The 14,459-nt window shown below is 35.2% G+C and overlaps 1 protein-coding gene across 2 annotated transcripts in view; it reads right to left on the minus strand.

The window, feature by feature from the left end:
* Positions 1 to 14,459, minus strand: part of LOC140432623 (retinaldehyde-binding protein 1-like) — a 50,376-nt gene that overhangs the window by 6,406 nt on the left and 29,511 nt on the right. For both annotated transcript variants that reach the window (XM_072520652.1, XM_072520653.1), the window contains exons 3-4: positions 14,195 to 14,416; positions 3,203 to 3,396 (exon numbers count right to left, since the gene is read on the minus strand). In XM_072520652.1, the coding sequence (XP_072376753.1) occupies positions 3,203 to 3,396; positions 14,195 to 14,416 (416 nt within the window). The remainder of the gene's footprint in view (positions 1 to 3,202; positions 3,397 to 14,194; positions 14,417 to 14,459) is intronic.

The following is a 14,459-nucleotide window of genomic DNA, read 5'->3' on the forward strand; positions in this document are numbered from 1 at the left end:
ATTAACTGTAGATAACTGGAAGATAGTGTTGTCAAGGTCGAAATTAAGTACTTGGGAAATGAACGTTACATATATCTAATAACTGAAGAGTTAAGGATTGGTTTAAATGATTCCAGCCACGATTACAATGGATCTGATTATGAAAGTTAATTACATAATATAACATTATGATGTACTCACAAATGTTTCGCTTAGCTATTATTCATAAGTTGTATGTGTGCTTGAAGAAAGAGCTTTGGCATTAGATGAAGAATCTTTTTGCCACAGAAAATTATTCATAAGTTATAAACAATCAGTTTGACCTATTTCAAATATTTTGGAAAGTCACTGCTTCGTTGGCTAGGCATTATTCTTCCGAGAAATTCTCGCCAATGCATTTAAAACCAGCAATAACTTGGTAAATATACAGTTTGGTTCGACCTCCAACTCTACAATTTCGATCAGAGTAATTGAAACTCGAACATCAAGTAGCAGAACAATCGGAAGAAAGCGACGAGAAAAATACGGCATTTTGCGGCTCATAATCAAGGGCAAAATAGAGAGCAGAAATGTAGCAAAGAGACGAATATCTTGAAAACTCTAAAAGAATGGTAGATGCAGTTCAAAACAACTCTTTAGAACCTTTCTTTCGAAAGTTAGAGTGACTAAAATTATTGCCAAGCTCCGTAGCGGAGAAAGAAGTTACACAAAGAAATGTGGAGCCAAACATAGTAGCAAGATAAATGACCAATTTCTTGCAGTTTTCATATTTCTCTGGAAATGTTTACTCCACAATTCTTGGGTGGATGCAGTTTTATGTATGTGCAACAAAATGTCTTCCTGCAAGTCTATAATTTCCATTTGAAGCAAAGGCTTTGGCATGGGGAACAAATTAGCAGCATGATTACTCCATTCTTCTGCTTCCAGAACTCCAAAAGGCGCTTTTAAGAATGCCGACAGCTTTTCTACCTCTGCAGATCTTCCTACGAATTCCTTTTTAAAACAATCAATGAAATCCAAAAATAATGACACGTCCATTTCTGATTTAGAATTATTATTGTGTTTAAGAGTTTGTGAAAAATGAATTAGTCCATAACTTGCAATGTTTTTTTCAATAATATCGAGCGAGCGACGGGACAAGTACACACTTTGTATCAAATCACATATTATTAATTTCTCATTTCCTTGCAGTTCGCTATTGAGCACATTTAAGTGTCGCAAAACGTCTTTCAAAACAGCCACAGCCAACATACTTCTTTTGTTTGCCAGGAACTCCAAATGCTTAATTGCTTCTTGAGTATTTAGGTTTTCTAATAAAGTAGTTATTTTTTGTTTTATTTGCAAAATCAATTGACCTTTACATAACTAACGAACGTTCTTATGTTGAATTAAATCCGACCGCGTTGAATTACACTCAGATAAAAAACTTTGAACTGCCTGTGCTGTAGATCAGAACAACTCACAAAATTAATCAGCTTGTTCATTATCTCTTTCAAACTGTCACTAAGTTTCTCACATATGGCTACATTTAGCATTGATAAGATGGTAGCATACTATTATTTTCTTTGACTCCCTTTACAAGCCCCCTTTCTTTGCCGACCATACAAGGGGACCCATCATATCAAGAGATACCATTTAATTGTAACTTACGTTTGATTTTGTCAAGAACTCATCAAGAGTCTGGAGTAAATCTTCTTCGCGAGTCTGGCCTTTAAAAGGCAAGACCGCAAGCGATTCTTACCTAAATATTTTATTTTCAATATAAAATCTCACGTGAATTCGTGATTCGTCATTCGTGAATTTGTGAGATAAGAATATAAAGTTCTTCTTCTTCTCGTGCCACTCCTAGCGGAGATTGGAAATCATCATGGCCACTGCGACTTTGTTAGCAGCGCGCCTAAAAAGTTCAATCGAACTACACCCGAACCATTCACGTAGATTACGAAGCCACGATATTTTTCTTCTTCCCACACTTCTTTTGCCCTTAATTTTGCCCTGCATGATATTTCTTAAAAGTTCGTACTTTTCACCTATGAATGTGATATTTACTATGAATGTTCATATTTTAAGGTTATGTTATTGTTTTGTTAAAACTTTGATTATTTCAAAATAAATCAATAAATCATTGAATTTATTTACGAAGTTAAAAAATATTTAAATTAATGTTTTATTCTTCTTCTTTTCTTCTTTTTCTTTCTTTTCTTCTTCTTCTTCTTCTATTCTTTTTGCCAAAATAAACACTCACGAAAATAGACGTTTGTTCGTCGTCAACAATATCGCATGATTCATCAAGTGATATGGCATATCGAGGCGCGTTTTGCAAAAGTTCGAGCAAACCCCTTTTATATGCAGCGAATATTTCGGTTCTTCTTGTAATACTTTTTGCCGACAATCGAATATCTTGAATTGCGACAACAAAATCCGTTTTATCTTCAAAAAATGCTGAGACCACTCCTAGGATACATTTTTTAACTATCTTAAGTCTGAGTCTTGAGTCTGAAAATGGCTTCTGGTGTTTATTGAGCGTCCAACATACCCACAAAGCTGCGTCTGCAGATTTTTCATGCTTGCTCATACTTCGAAGTAGTATGGATAGTGCTTTTTGTAAGAAGCTAGATATTCCTAAGGTTTTCTTTGCGAGCTTCACTTCCTAGAGGAAACTTTTGATAAAACTGTTGATGGGTCGTTTCATAATGTCACTTTAAATTAGTACTTTTAATAAGAGCGCAGTTTTTTTTTGCATATTCGGCAAACTGGAACAGTACCAGATCTATCGGGAAGCGTAAAACAATACTGTTCAGTCCATTGAATCAACAATTTCCTATTTTCACTATCAACTTTAGCTTTTTTACGATCCATATCGATAAAAATCACAAGGATAAACAACGAAAGTTAAGCAAGCGAACAACACAAAAGACAAAACGGCGACAATCACAACAACACTCACTTGCTCTCAGCTCTACCTACTACATGACTACGACTGGTGGGTGGCCAAGTCGCAAGACTGTGTAGAGCGTGTAGACTGTCGGTGAGGCGGCAGTGTTGCCAACTCTACGCGTGGATGCTGACGCTAAGCGGCGGCGGTGTTGCCAACTCTACGGTGGCAATCACACGTTTTCGACCTCCCTCCGGAGTTGGACCGTCATAATAATATTATTTTCTGGACTTATCGCGTGATAATTGGTATTCTATTATAGTAATGTTTTATATTATTGTAACTTACCTCTCCATTTTTAACTATACGCACAGCCTCCTTGATGCTGAATAAAGTCAAGTATGGGAATCCCACACCTTGTCCATCTGCGACGTGGACAAATCCTCGTACTTGATTTTCTTCATCTTCTAAAAGAGTCTCATACACAACACCATGGATGCGACACATATCGGCATTTGAGAATGAGTATAGATCGAACACTCCTTAGAATCAAAATAAAACATTAGTATTGATTAGAAAAGCAGAGGGCAGCGCAATAGAAAGCGAGTGTTAAGTTATACCTAGTGATCGTTATTGCTTTGCTCTTAATTTCTATTTATCTGGTGTCAAGGTATTTAATAAATGGAATAATTATTCAGAAGGATAGGTATGTTATTTTAGTTTCAACCTTTTAAGTTAAAACAGCAATTTTTAATTCGACTTAAGTACGTATTTTATTTACGTTTGTAAGCTTTCCGCTATTGTAAGATTAAGGAACAAATACGTCGTATAATTTTGTTTGTTAAATTTAATAAAAATACAAAACTTAAATTCAGTGCGATATGTAAATATTCTGGGAAAAATACAAATTCGGGGAAAGACATTGCTCCTAAAAGAAGTCATGTTTTGGTCATTTTTAAATTTAAATATTAATAGAAAGATGTTATCATCTTTTTGGAAAAATCGGCCTTGGAAAGCTGAATTGAATAAGCTTTTCCTCTCAAATATAAAATCTAAAGAGGTTTTTAATTTTATGATAGGTTTTCAATGATTTTGCATTTATTTAGTGAAGTATCAGTTTGCTCAGTGTACAATTATTTTAGATAAAATTAGAATTGAAGATACTCTTGTTTTTGTTTGTAATTAGCATATTTAAATTTTTAAAAATTATCCAAAAGGATTAGGATACATAACACAATGTTTAAATTCTGGGTGCGGATTTCTGTTGTACAATCATTTGTAGATAATGTCGTTAATATTATTACGTTAATATTTTGTCTAAGAACGAATTTGTCATAAATATAAATAATTTATATTTTATTGCGGGACCAGCATAACACCTTTTTTCGGAGAGTCCGTTAAAACTAATTTTGTCAGAAAAAAAAAAACAAAAACAGAAATCAAACGATTTCTACCTGGCGAAACCGAATTCAAATTTTTCCCACTGTGCTTCCTAAAACTTGCGAAGCAAACAGCTTGATAAATTAATCGGCAAGGGAATCTAAAATTGCATTCCACATGCCGTTCATCATGATCAAAATCCGTAGTGAATTCAGTTTCTGGTACTCCAACCGAAGTAAAGTAATAAAACATAATGACGGTATTAGATTTTTGTTTTGATACATTTGTATCATTTGTAGATGGCGTAATAACGTCCGTATATAGATATTTTGATAACTATTGTCTAGGACGGGAAAGATTTTTGTTTTGGTTCAGAGTAGTGGCTATACCGCTCTGAGGAGACCTAAAGAGGTCGAAATACGTATAAGCGGCTGTCGCTGCCCTGTATCAAAACAAAAATCTAATACCGTTATTATGTTTTAATGTTGTCAGCTTCACTAAATCCATATCTTAGTAATATTAAATAATAATTAAGAATAAGGAGATGATACAGAATGGAAAACAAAGAAGTAAAAATACTCTGTTATACAGACGACACAATATTAATAGCCCAAAACCTGCAAACACTAATCCACAGATTTAACAAAAGAATTTAATCTGAAAATCTCAACACAGAAAACTAAAACAATAGTAATCAGCAAAGAACCAATATCCAGCTACGGAGACCTGGACAAAGAAGTGAGAGATCAAGTACATCAAGTTTAGATCAAATAAACTGACAAGATGCCTTAATAACACTATATGGCGGAACCGACATATTAATACTGAGATGAAGTAAGGAAATTTTACAAAGTCAGTGTAAGACAAATAACATATCCATCAGAAACACAAAACCTACTGGAAATGGTAGACATGAGAGTATTGAGAAGAATTACAGGAAATACGCTGAGAGATCGAAAGAAGAATTACGAAGTTAGAAGATAATGTATTGTACAGTAGCATGGACACCAAACAAAAAAAAAAGAATAGAATAACAACATAAGAAGAATTAGGGAGACCCGTGTGGTCAAAATAACAAGAGATAAAACACCAATCGATAGAAGAACTATCGGACGACCGCGCAAAAGATAGAGTGACAATCTTCCATAGAGGTATTAATCCGCCAATGAATAAGCAGAATTGCTTTTAAAAGGGAAGAAAAAGACTTATTAAGAATAAACTTTAAGGTTGATCTGCACCCTCAATTAATTTGTTTCTCATCCTAGAGATGGCTCTACTGAGGCATGCTGCTGTGGTAAAATTTTCAATTTAATTATAGATCTCTACATAAGGACTCTGTAATATTTACAAACCCTAACATAAATTACAGTTTTCTATCGTTACATCTATTGGCTGAGTTGCCAAATTATGTAGACAGGAATTTTATGAAATACCTAATAAATGTAACGTTATCTGCTGTGTCAATCAGCCCTGCTTAAAAAGTTTTCGATTTATTTTATTGAAATAGGACCTACGGAATATAATATATCGTATTCATTATGTTTTAATGATTTTTTTGACTTATAATATAGAATTATCAAATAATCAATGTTATTAGAAAAATAAGATTCCATCATTAAAAAATTGTTCATGTTATCTAAACAATGTTATAGACAAAGAAATATGTGAGTACTGCTGCAGCGATATGTGCTTATATTATATTTTCGGGTAGTACATGTAGACAACACATGTTGTTTTAGTTTCCAGGTGGCGAATAAAAGGATGGTTGTAGACATAATATCTGCCTAGCGATGCTTTAGAAATGGATAGAGAGAATATACTTTCTCAAATCATTAACTAAACCTCGTTACCGACCACCGTCACCAATTCCAAGTGCAGAAAACGTTCTATGAATGGAAAGTATCTGGAGTAGCACTGGCTACGGATTACCTAAAGATACCGGCTGAAAATTTCTGTAAGGAGACTTCACCAATCATTCGGAGCTTTAGACCTTTCGATTTCTGGCTACTTGTGGGACACCAAATATAAATAAGCATAACTTAAATAAACTCATCTAAATTACATGCATCCCAAAAATAATTCTCAGGGTTCGCTAATGAATGGTCCCAAATCTTTATAGCAGGTCGCCTTTTGTAGATAGGACAAATAAGAGCGCTATTCCATTGTTTCGGTATTTCTTCCTTTTGCCAAATGGGTAATGTCAAGCAGAATATTATTTCTTTTAGTCGTTTGACCATCTCTAAAAATCCCAACTGAGATACTACTTTCTGCTGCCCCTTTGTTATTTTTTAGGTCTCTTATTATTTCGGTATCTTCATTAAGATTTGGTTCCTCGTACGTCCTTTCGTGTTGGTATGAATGTAACAGATCTTAATTTAACAAATTATTGGTAATTCTTGTTTTAATTTTGCTATTACTAGTTTATAGTCACTGTTGGTATCTGCCCTTCTGTAACACCTGCAATTGACTTATCATGTTTGTATGTTATTTATCAAATACCTGCTGTTGTTATACCAGGAAAAAGAAAAGTTTATATATTGGCCCCACTGTTTTTTGAATTCGCACAGTATCCTTCCGCATTGGAGAAGTGAAGTATTTGATGTATTCGTTGTGCTGAGCCGGCATTTTTTGAAAAGGACGTGTTAGTGAATATTTCTGGTTTAATCTAGCCTCGGGCTGAGGGATATTATTACACATTTCCTGTAAGGCCTACCTAGAATGGGTTAGTGTTAATAGGTCAACCTATTCTAAAGGGATAAATTTACTTGGTCTACGTCTCATGCAGGTTTTGGTAAGTGATAGGTTCGAGTAGAACCTCGTACCAAGATGATCACGATATTCTTCCGTAGCTTCTTCTCATTGAGGTCCTTAGAGTGTATTGGTATGTTGGAGATTAAAAAGAGTACTAAATTATTTACAAACGATAGTTCCATCATTTGTTAAAATTTACTGGGAAGCTAGCTATATTTTTTGCTCCAATTTTTTAGTTGCCTTTCTACTTTTATCGCATTTTTTAGCCTTCTATTAGCCTTTTTATTATTTTAAAATTTTGTTAGTAGATAATTAAAGGAGGGTTTTGTGGAAATAAACTTGATATTCCAAATTAAAGCTTGCTTACTCTATCCATTAAAATTTGGGTAGAAGTTATATTGGGAGATACAAAGGATTCGGTCAATGCTAAAAACCAGAATCAAGACTACTAGTATTAGGGGAGAATCTTTGACAGCAGTAAAGGAGTGCCCTCAAGGGGGAGTACCATCGCTCCTGGATGGAAATACAATGGATTCAGTCAATGCTAAAAACCAGAATCATCACTGCTAGAATTGGGGAGAATCTGTGACTGTGACAGCAGTAGAGGGGTGCCCTCAAGGGGGAGTACCATCGGTCTTGCTGTGATCTCTTTTCATGGATGACCTCCTGACTAAGTTGCATGATTCTGGTTTTACAACTCAAGGTTACGCGCATGACCTAGTTGTTACAATTACGGGCAAGTATAACCAGACTCTATCTAGTCTCTTGCAAACTGCTCTTAACGAAATTAAAAGTTGATGCTCAAAAGAGGGCTTAAATGTCAACTCCAGCAAAACGACTTTGGTATCTTTTACAAGGAGACGTAAATACAATTTCCAGGCTCCAATTATGAATGGCATTAGATTAGTCTATTCCAAAGAAGTAAACTATCTGGGGGTAACCCTAGATCAAAAACTCATGGAATAGTCATACTGAAAAAATCTTCACTGGAGTGTAGTTCTGGAAGAAGGTTCACACGTATGATATACGAATGGATCTAAGATAGATGAAAAGGCAGAAGTGGGAGTTACTAGGTCCAATTTTAGGCCATCCAAATCTCTTGGAAAAGTTCAAACTATCTTTCAGGCGGAAATGCATGTTATAAATATTGGTGCCCAAAAATGTCTCAACCGAGATACTCGTAGGGCAAAAGTATTTATTTTATTGGACAGCCAAGTCGCCTAAAAGGCTCTAAAGTCATTTACTTGTGAGTCAAAGTTGGTTTTGGAGTGTAAACAATCCCTCAAGATTCCCTGGTGGAACGTAAGAAAGTAACTTTGATGTGGGTGTTAAGTCACAAGGGAATTGCAGGAAATGAGGAAGCTGACAGCCTCGCAAAAGAAGTGGCTCCCCATTCCAGAATACAGATCACTCATAAAAGTGTCGCCTACTGTAACAAACTGCCTTCTCGAAATGAGCAGAAAAGATATAAAAGTGATCACTGGCCTTCTCACTGGTCACTGCCCTCTGAGATATCATTTCAAAAAAATGGGCAAATCAGATAGTGAAAACTGTCGTTTCTATGACAGCGAAAAAGAAATGGCAGAATATATATTATGCAACTACGTAACACTTCTGCAAACGACTAAATTTCCTAGTCTAGCGCCTTCTGACATGAGAAACAAGTTACCTAGGAAGCTAATCAACTTCATCAGAAACATTGGCATCTAGAGTTCAACTAGATTGAGATATGCACAAAAGATCTCTATAGGTCAAAGTGCGGTGAGGCTGCATGGCCTTAACGACCTCAATCTAATCTATATTGTGAAAAAACTTATACGTAATCGAAGAAAAATATAGTACTGATTTCTCCTCGTTATTTTAGGGTTTCTTTATAGGTGAATATTTCCTAATGGACATATTTTCTTTGTTTCATTTTAGGAAGATTTTACATTTTGCTTTCTCTCGCTGGCTTTCTTATCGGTTGAATTCCAGGCCACGTTCGTAAATACATACCGGCTTTCCTAGTGGCTTTTTGAGGCGTATGAGAAGGCCATATCGACGACGAATGAAGGAAGGATTCTATTAGTAGATTAAGATAAGTTTAGGTATATTCGGACGGTAAGTTCTTTTAAATAATTTTTACTTTTCTCCGTTTTAGTAAAGATCTGCTATCAATAATTGATAACATCTAATTGGATATTTATTAAACTTACGTCAGGATTTTTTTTATTTTTTTCAAGTCAGGACTTACCATTCCCGTGATTCTTTTCATTTATTTATTTTTTTGTTTTTAGGAAGGGTCAATAGACTTTTGGTTAACTACAAGGATTATTTTATTTTTGTCTGTTCCCAGGGTAAAACATTCTTAGCTGAGTTAGAGTTACAAATTTTGAAGTAATGCGAAGGATAGGAAAAGACCCAGAAATTTTGTCAACGATCAAACGAAGAAAACTCGAATATTTGGGTCACGTGATGAGAGGACATAAATACGCATTACTTCAAAATATAATGCAAGGAAAAATAGAAGGAAAACAAAATCCAGGCCGTAGAAGAATGTCATGGCTGCGTAATTTGAGAGAGTGGTTTGGCTGTACCACTAATGAACTCTTTAGGTCAGCTGTAAACAAGGTCAGGATAGCCTTGATGATTTCCAATCTCCGATGGGAGTGACACAAGAAGAAGAAGAAGAAGCTGAGGAGTAGTCCATTGGAGTGGACTGGCGCCCATTCTTACATCTGATTTCGCTCAAAAGAACTGTGACCCACTCTGCTGCCTGATAGGATTCAGCTAGCCGGTATCACCCCTTCTTTTTGCTAGTGGCTTGAAGGATGAGCGACAATAATAGTTGCAGTCACAGATAAATTACATCTGGTGGGCGTGTGGTGTGGTTGCAGTAGCAAATCAAATAGCTCAACAGAAATACGTAAAAATTCTGCGAGCTTATTTGGGTCATCAGGCAGGTTTGAAACGATCGATAAATAAAAACTCAAGCATTCTGTATTCTTCCATTTTCAATACATAAATATTTGAGTAATCGTTTTCTTTTACACAATCTACTAATGGTGCCCAACGATTGTCGTTTCACGATTTTACGAAGAAAAATCGTAGATCAGCAGTAATAGTTACAGTCTTCCCGATGAAGACGGACCTGAAATTTTTGATATATACAACATGTACTGTACAAATAATAAAATATATGCTTTTTTACATCCCTGTAAACATATCGCACCATTTTCCTTTACCTCTACATGCTTGTTGACCTTACTACTTTATTTATAATATTGTTTTAGAGGAACTTAATTTTTCAGAATCTTTTTACACTGGATATTTTACTACAAGCGATTAGTTTGTTAGAAATGAAGTTGAATAAAGTATATTTTTTATGGTTTGCATGCTGTTAGTATGTAAATATGATTTTTAGTTAGTTATGGTGATAATTAGTGAGTTAGTTGTGGTTAGTTATAGCCATTAATGTCAATTCATATTAATTACAAGAATCTAATTACGGATGTTAATTGAGTATTTATCACTGGACTCACAGTATATACACTGACAGCAGAACGATGAGAAAAAAAGAGTCAAGAGACTCCAACAGAAATTCAACATAAAGAAAATACAAATAGTTCAGAACTAAGGCTCTGTACGTTCCTGGGAATACACACCACACCCATTAAATACTAATAACCTTCTGTTACAGCAGTCATGCAGCGCCAATTCAATACAAAAAAGTAGATCGAGTGAATGCTGATTAGCAGCACATACTGAAAAGAGCCAAGCTTGCGGAAGTTGAGCATCGACAGCACGTACCGACAAACGTGGGCTCGATGGCCAGATTTTTCAGCGCTCAGCCGACGAGAACAAAATTTATTTTGCCAATTCGGTGGCTGAGTGACCGAGCCCACACAATCGGGGCGGTGAGTCACCGACTTAGGTCGATGACTCGCTGTCCGGAACACACCGAGTAAAAATTAACCTCAGTCATTCATAGGAAAAAAGCTCTTTTAGCTATCCCTAAAATCAGGTGGCAACCACATAAAGTAAAACAGAGGATGTTCCATTACCAAGGGCATCCAAAGTAACTTTCAGTGCAAAGCCTCCCCATTCGTTATGTTCTGGGATGGGGATGGGTGGTTGGTGATAGCTTGGGGGTCAGATAGGTACCACTCCATTACGGAGTGTAATCGGTTTGATCTTTGGACATGCAGGTCTCACTATGTCACTCAGAGCAGAGCTGGGGTTGCACAAAAATTGTTGTCAGTGTATTAAGTAAATTAAGCGACGTTTCAACTGACCAACTAAAAAACAATATTTAGGATGATGCTTTAGGTGAATACTGGCAATCGACAACTCAAAAATGCTAGAAAATAGATTTATATTTCATTACTGCGAAATTATGACATTCAGCAGGAAAAAATGCAATTTATCTTAATAAGGTTCCATTTAAAATTATCTCACAGTGGCGCTGTAACGTCATCTGTCATTATTACGTCACCTGTTATAACTAGTTGAGAAGCCTACGTCTGTTTATTACCTCCCTCCAAATTTCACTATTATAACAATAACCGTTCAAAAGATACGAGGGGGGGACGGACTTTTGACTAGCACTGTATATTGTAGGCACATTGACTATAGGCTGCATTGCGGTCGCTTTTAAAATATCAAATAAATTGTTTGTAACTTTATACAAAACAATTTTTGTAATATTCGTGGCGGCTGGCTGCAACAAAACATCAGTTTCTCCAGCAAGAGATTAAATTAACACAATGATTTTAGATTCACGTCTACTCTTCTATGGTCGTTACCCACTGAAAGATACCAAACTGTATAAAATAATTTGTACAGATGGTCAGTTGAATCGTTGCTTACTTACTTAATCCAAAACCTGTCTAAATTCAGCAAATACGAATAGGAATCTTTATCAGAGAAATATATTCGGAATCCCATTCAGAGATAACAGATATTTTAATCCGGTCTGTTAGTAGTAAGATTATAGTATTAGTAGGGTTAATAAATATTAGATATACATATATCATTGTTTTTTTACATCGTTTTTAATTACATACAGTCGACTCGCGTTAATTCAAACCTGCGATAATTCAAAGTTATCATGAGTTCTCTACAAAATCTCTATTTCTAGTATCTAAATATAATATTTCGAACTAAATCAATACATTTTTATGCACTTGGTAATTTAAACGAAAAAAGTCATTGCTATACCTATTATAGCATAACGACGCGTTAATTCGAACTCATTGGCGTCCAACACTCGACAATTAAAAGTTACAGAGAGAAAAAGACGGTAAGATTATATGTATCAACGCGCCTTTGTTTTTGTTATGATTAATTTGACTACATATTTGACACACACTTCTCACGAATTGGTTTGTTTAGGTATTAGTTACTGTTACTCTTTCGTTGGTACACAGATTAAAATTTTGTTAGTCATGAGCCCTAGAAAGTATAAATGTTTGACGATTGCTGAAAAAAAGAAGTTAATCCAAAAAGTAGAGGAAGGTGAGAAGAAAAGTGATGTTGCAAAAGAATTTAAGATTCCTCTGAGTACCCTCTTAACCATAATAAAGCACAAGGAGAAAATTAATGCTGCTCAAACTGCTGGAGTACGGAAAAGAACTACTAAAGGGGAATTTCCTCGACTGGAAGAAAGTCTGGTCATCTGGCTAAGACAGTGTAGAGGATAAAAAGTGTCTATTAGCGGAAACTTGTTGAAGGAAAAAGCAAAAGAGTTCGCGTCTACTCTAAGCATCAAAAACTTTACAGAAAGTGAAGGGTGGCTCACAAATTTCAAAAAGGGAACTGAAGTTGTGTTTAAAAAAGTTTATGGAAAAAGTGCAAGTGTTGATTAGGCAATTTGCTTAGATTGGCATGGTAAATTGAAGACCTTGATGAAAAACTATGATGCCCGAGACATTTTCAATACTGATGAAACTAGCCTATTTTTCAAATGTTTACCGGACAAGAGGCTTACTTTTAAAGATGAAAAATGTGATGGGGGAAAACATAGTAAAGAGAAGTTGACAATTTTACTTGCAGTAAATATGGACGGATCGGAAAAACTCAAACCCTTAGTGATAAGAAAAGCAATGAAACCGCAATGTTTCAAATATGTGAAATCGTTTCCTACGGATTATCGTGCTAATAAAAAAGCTTGGATGACGACAGAACTTTTTAACAATTGACTTTTAACAATGAATGGGGACATAAAATGGAAAAAGCGGAAAATTTTACTATTTTTAGATAATTGTACTGTCCACAACAGTCCTCTTATATTGTCCAACGTGAAATTCTACTTCTTTCCACCAAATACAACTTCCAAATTGCAACCATTAGACCAAGGGATCATCCATAATTTTAAGAGGTTCTATCGCAAAGAAATTGTTAAGCTCGTTTTAGAATCTCTCGACAAACAGCTAACTGGAAATATCATGGAGAGGTGTAACAGCTCTAACAATTCTCAACTGCTTCAAAAAATCCGGTTTCTTAAAAGAAGATCAGGAAAAATACTTATGGATGATGAAGAACCAGCAATAGAACCATTAGTTGACATTAGCGGTGTGAGTTTTTCTGACTTTGTTCAAGTGGATGAAGATGTTGTTGTCTCAGGTTCACTAACCGATGGCGAAATTTTATCTGCGACAGATACAAATAAAAAAAGTAACGATGAAGATGAGTACAATACATCAGAATCTTTGGCAGAGGTGTCAGTTAATGAAGCAAGATCCTCATTCGATACCTTACAAACCTTCTGTCTACAAAACGAAAGTGATGAAAAAGCATTTCAGGCACTTTTTCTTTTAAAAAAATTATTGAGCGGTCTGAGCAGCGGCAATGTGCAAACCAGTAAAATACGGTTCGTTCGAAAGATTGATTTATTCACATTATGAATACATACATGTATGTACACGAATCTACCTCTAGACTTTTGTCATCGTTATAGAATAGAAGTTAATAAATAATAATTGATCAACACTTAATAATTCGAAGTTTTATTTATTGTCTCTCACAAATTTCGAACCATTTGATCTTTCACACACTCAATAATTCGTAATATTTTAAGAGTCCCTCGAGTTCCGAATTAATGAGACTCGACTGTACATCATTTTTTCTAAAGTAGTTAATAAAAAATGAGTTAATTTAGGTTAGAATGCTTTATACATTATACAATGTATCAATGAAGACTCATGCAAAAATTAACTGGTCAAACTGTACCTGGCCTGTAAAATATAACTCTTCTGCCCAATCGGTCTCTTTTGGGACAGGCAAACATGTATCCCAAATCCGTTAGATCGTTCATCATTGGTATTGTGATGTCCAAGCAGTTAAAGGCGACGCCGAATGTCTGACGCAAAAGGATGTAACGTTCAAGACATTCTTGTGCGAGAGTTACGTGAAATTTCTTAAAACGTAAAAAACGCAGCAAGAATTTTCCATCTGAAAATAAATAATTCAAAGATTTGTATGTGATCCCACATTT

This window comes from Diabrotica undecimpunctata, chromosome 1 (genome assembly GCF_040954645.1).
Source record: "Diabrotica undecimpunctata isolate CICGRU chromosome 1, icDiaUnde3, whole genome shotgun sequence".
NCBI lineage: Eukaryota > Metazoa > Arthropoda > Insecta > Coleoptera > Chrysomelidae > Diabrotica > Diabrotica undecimpunctata.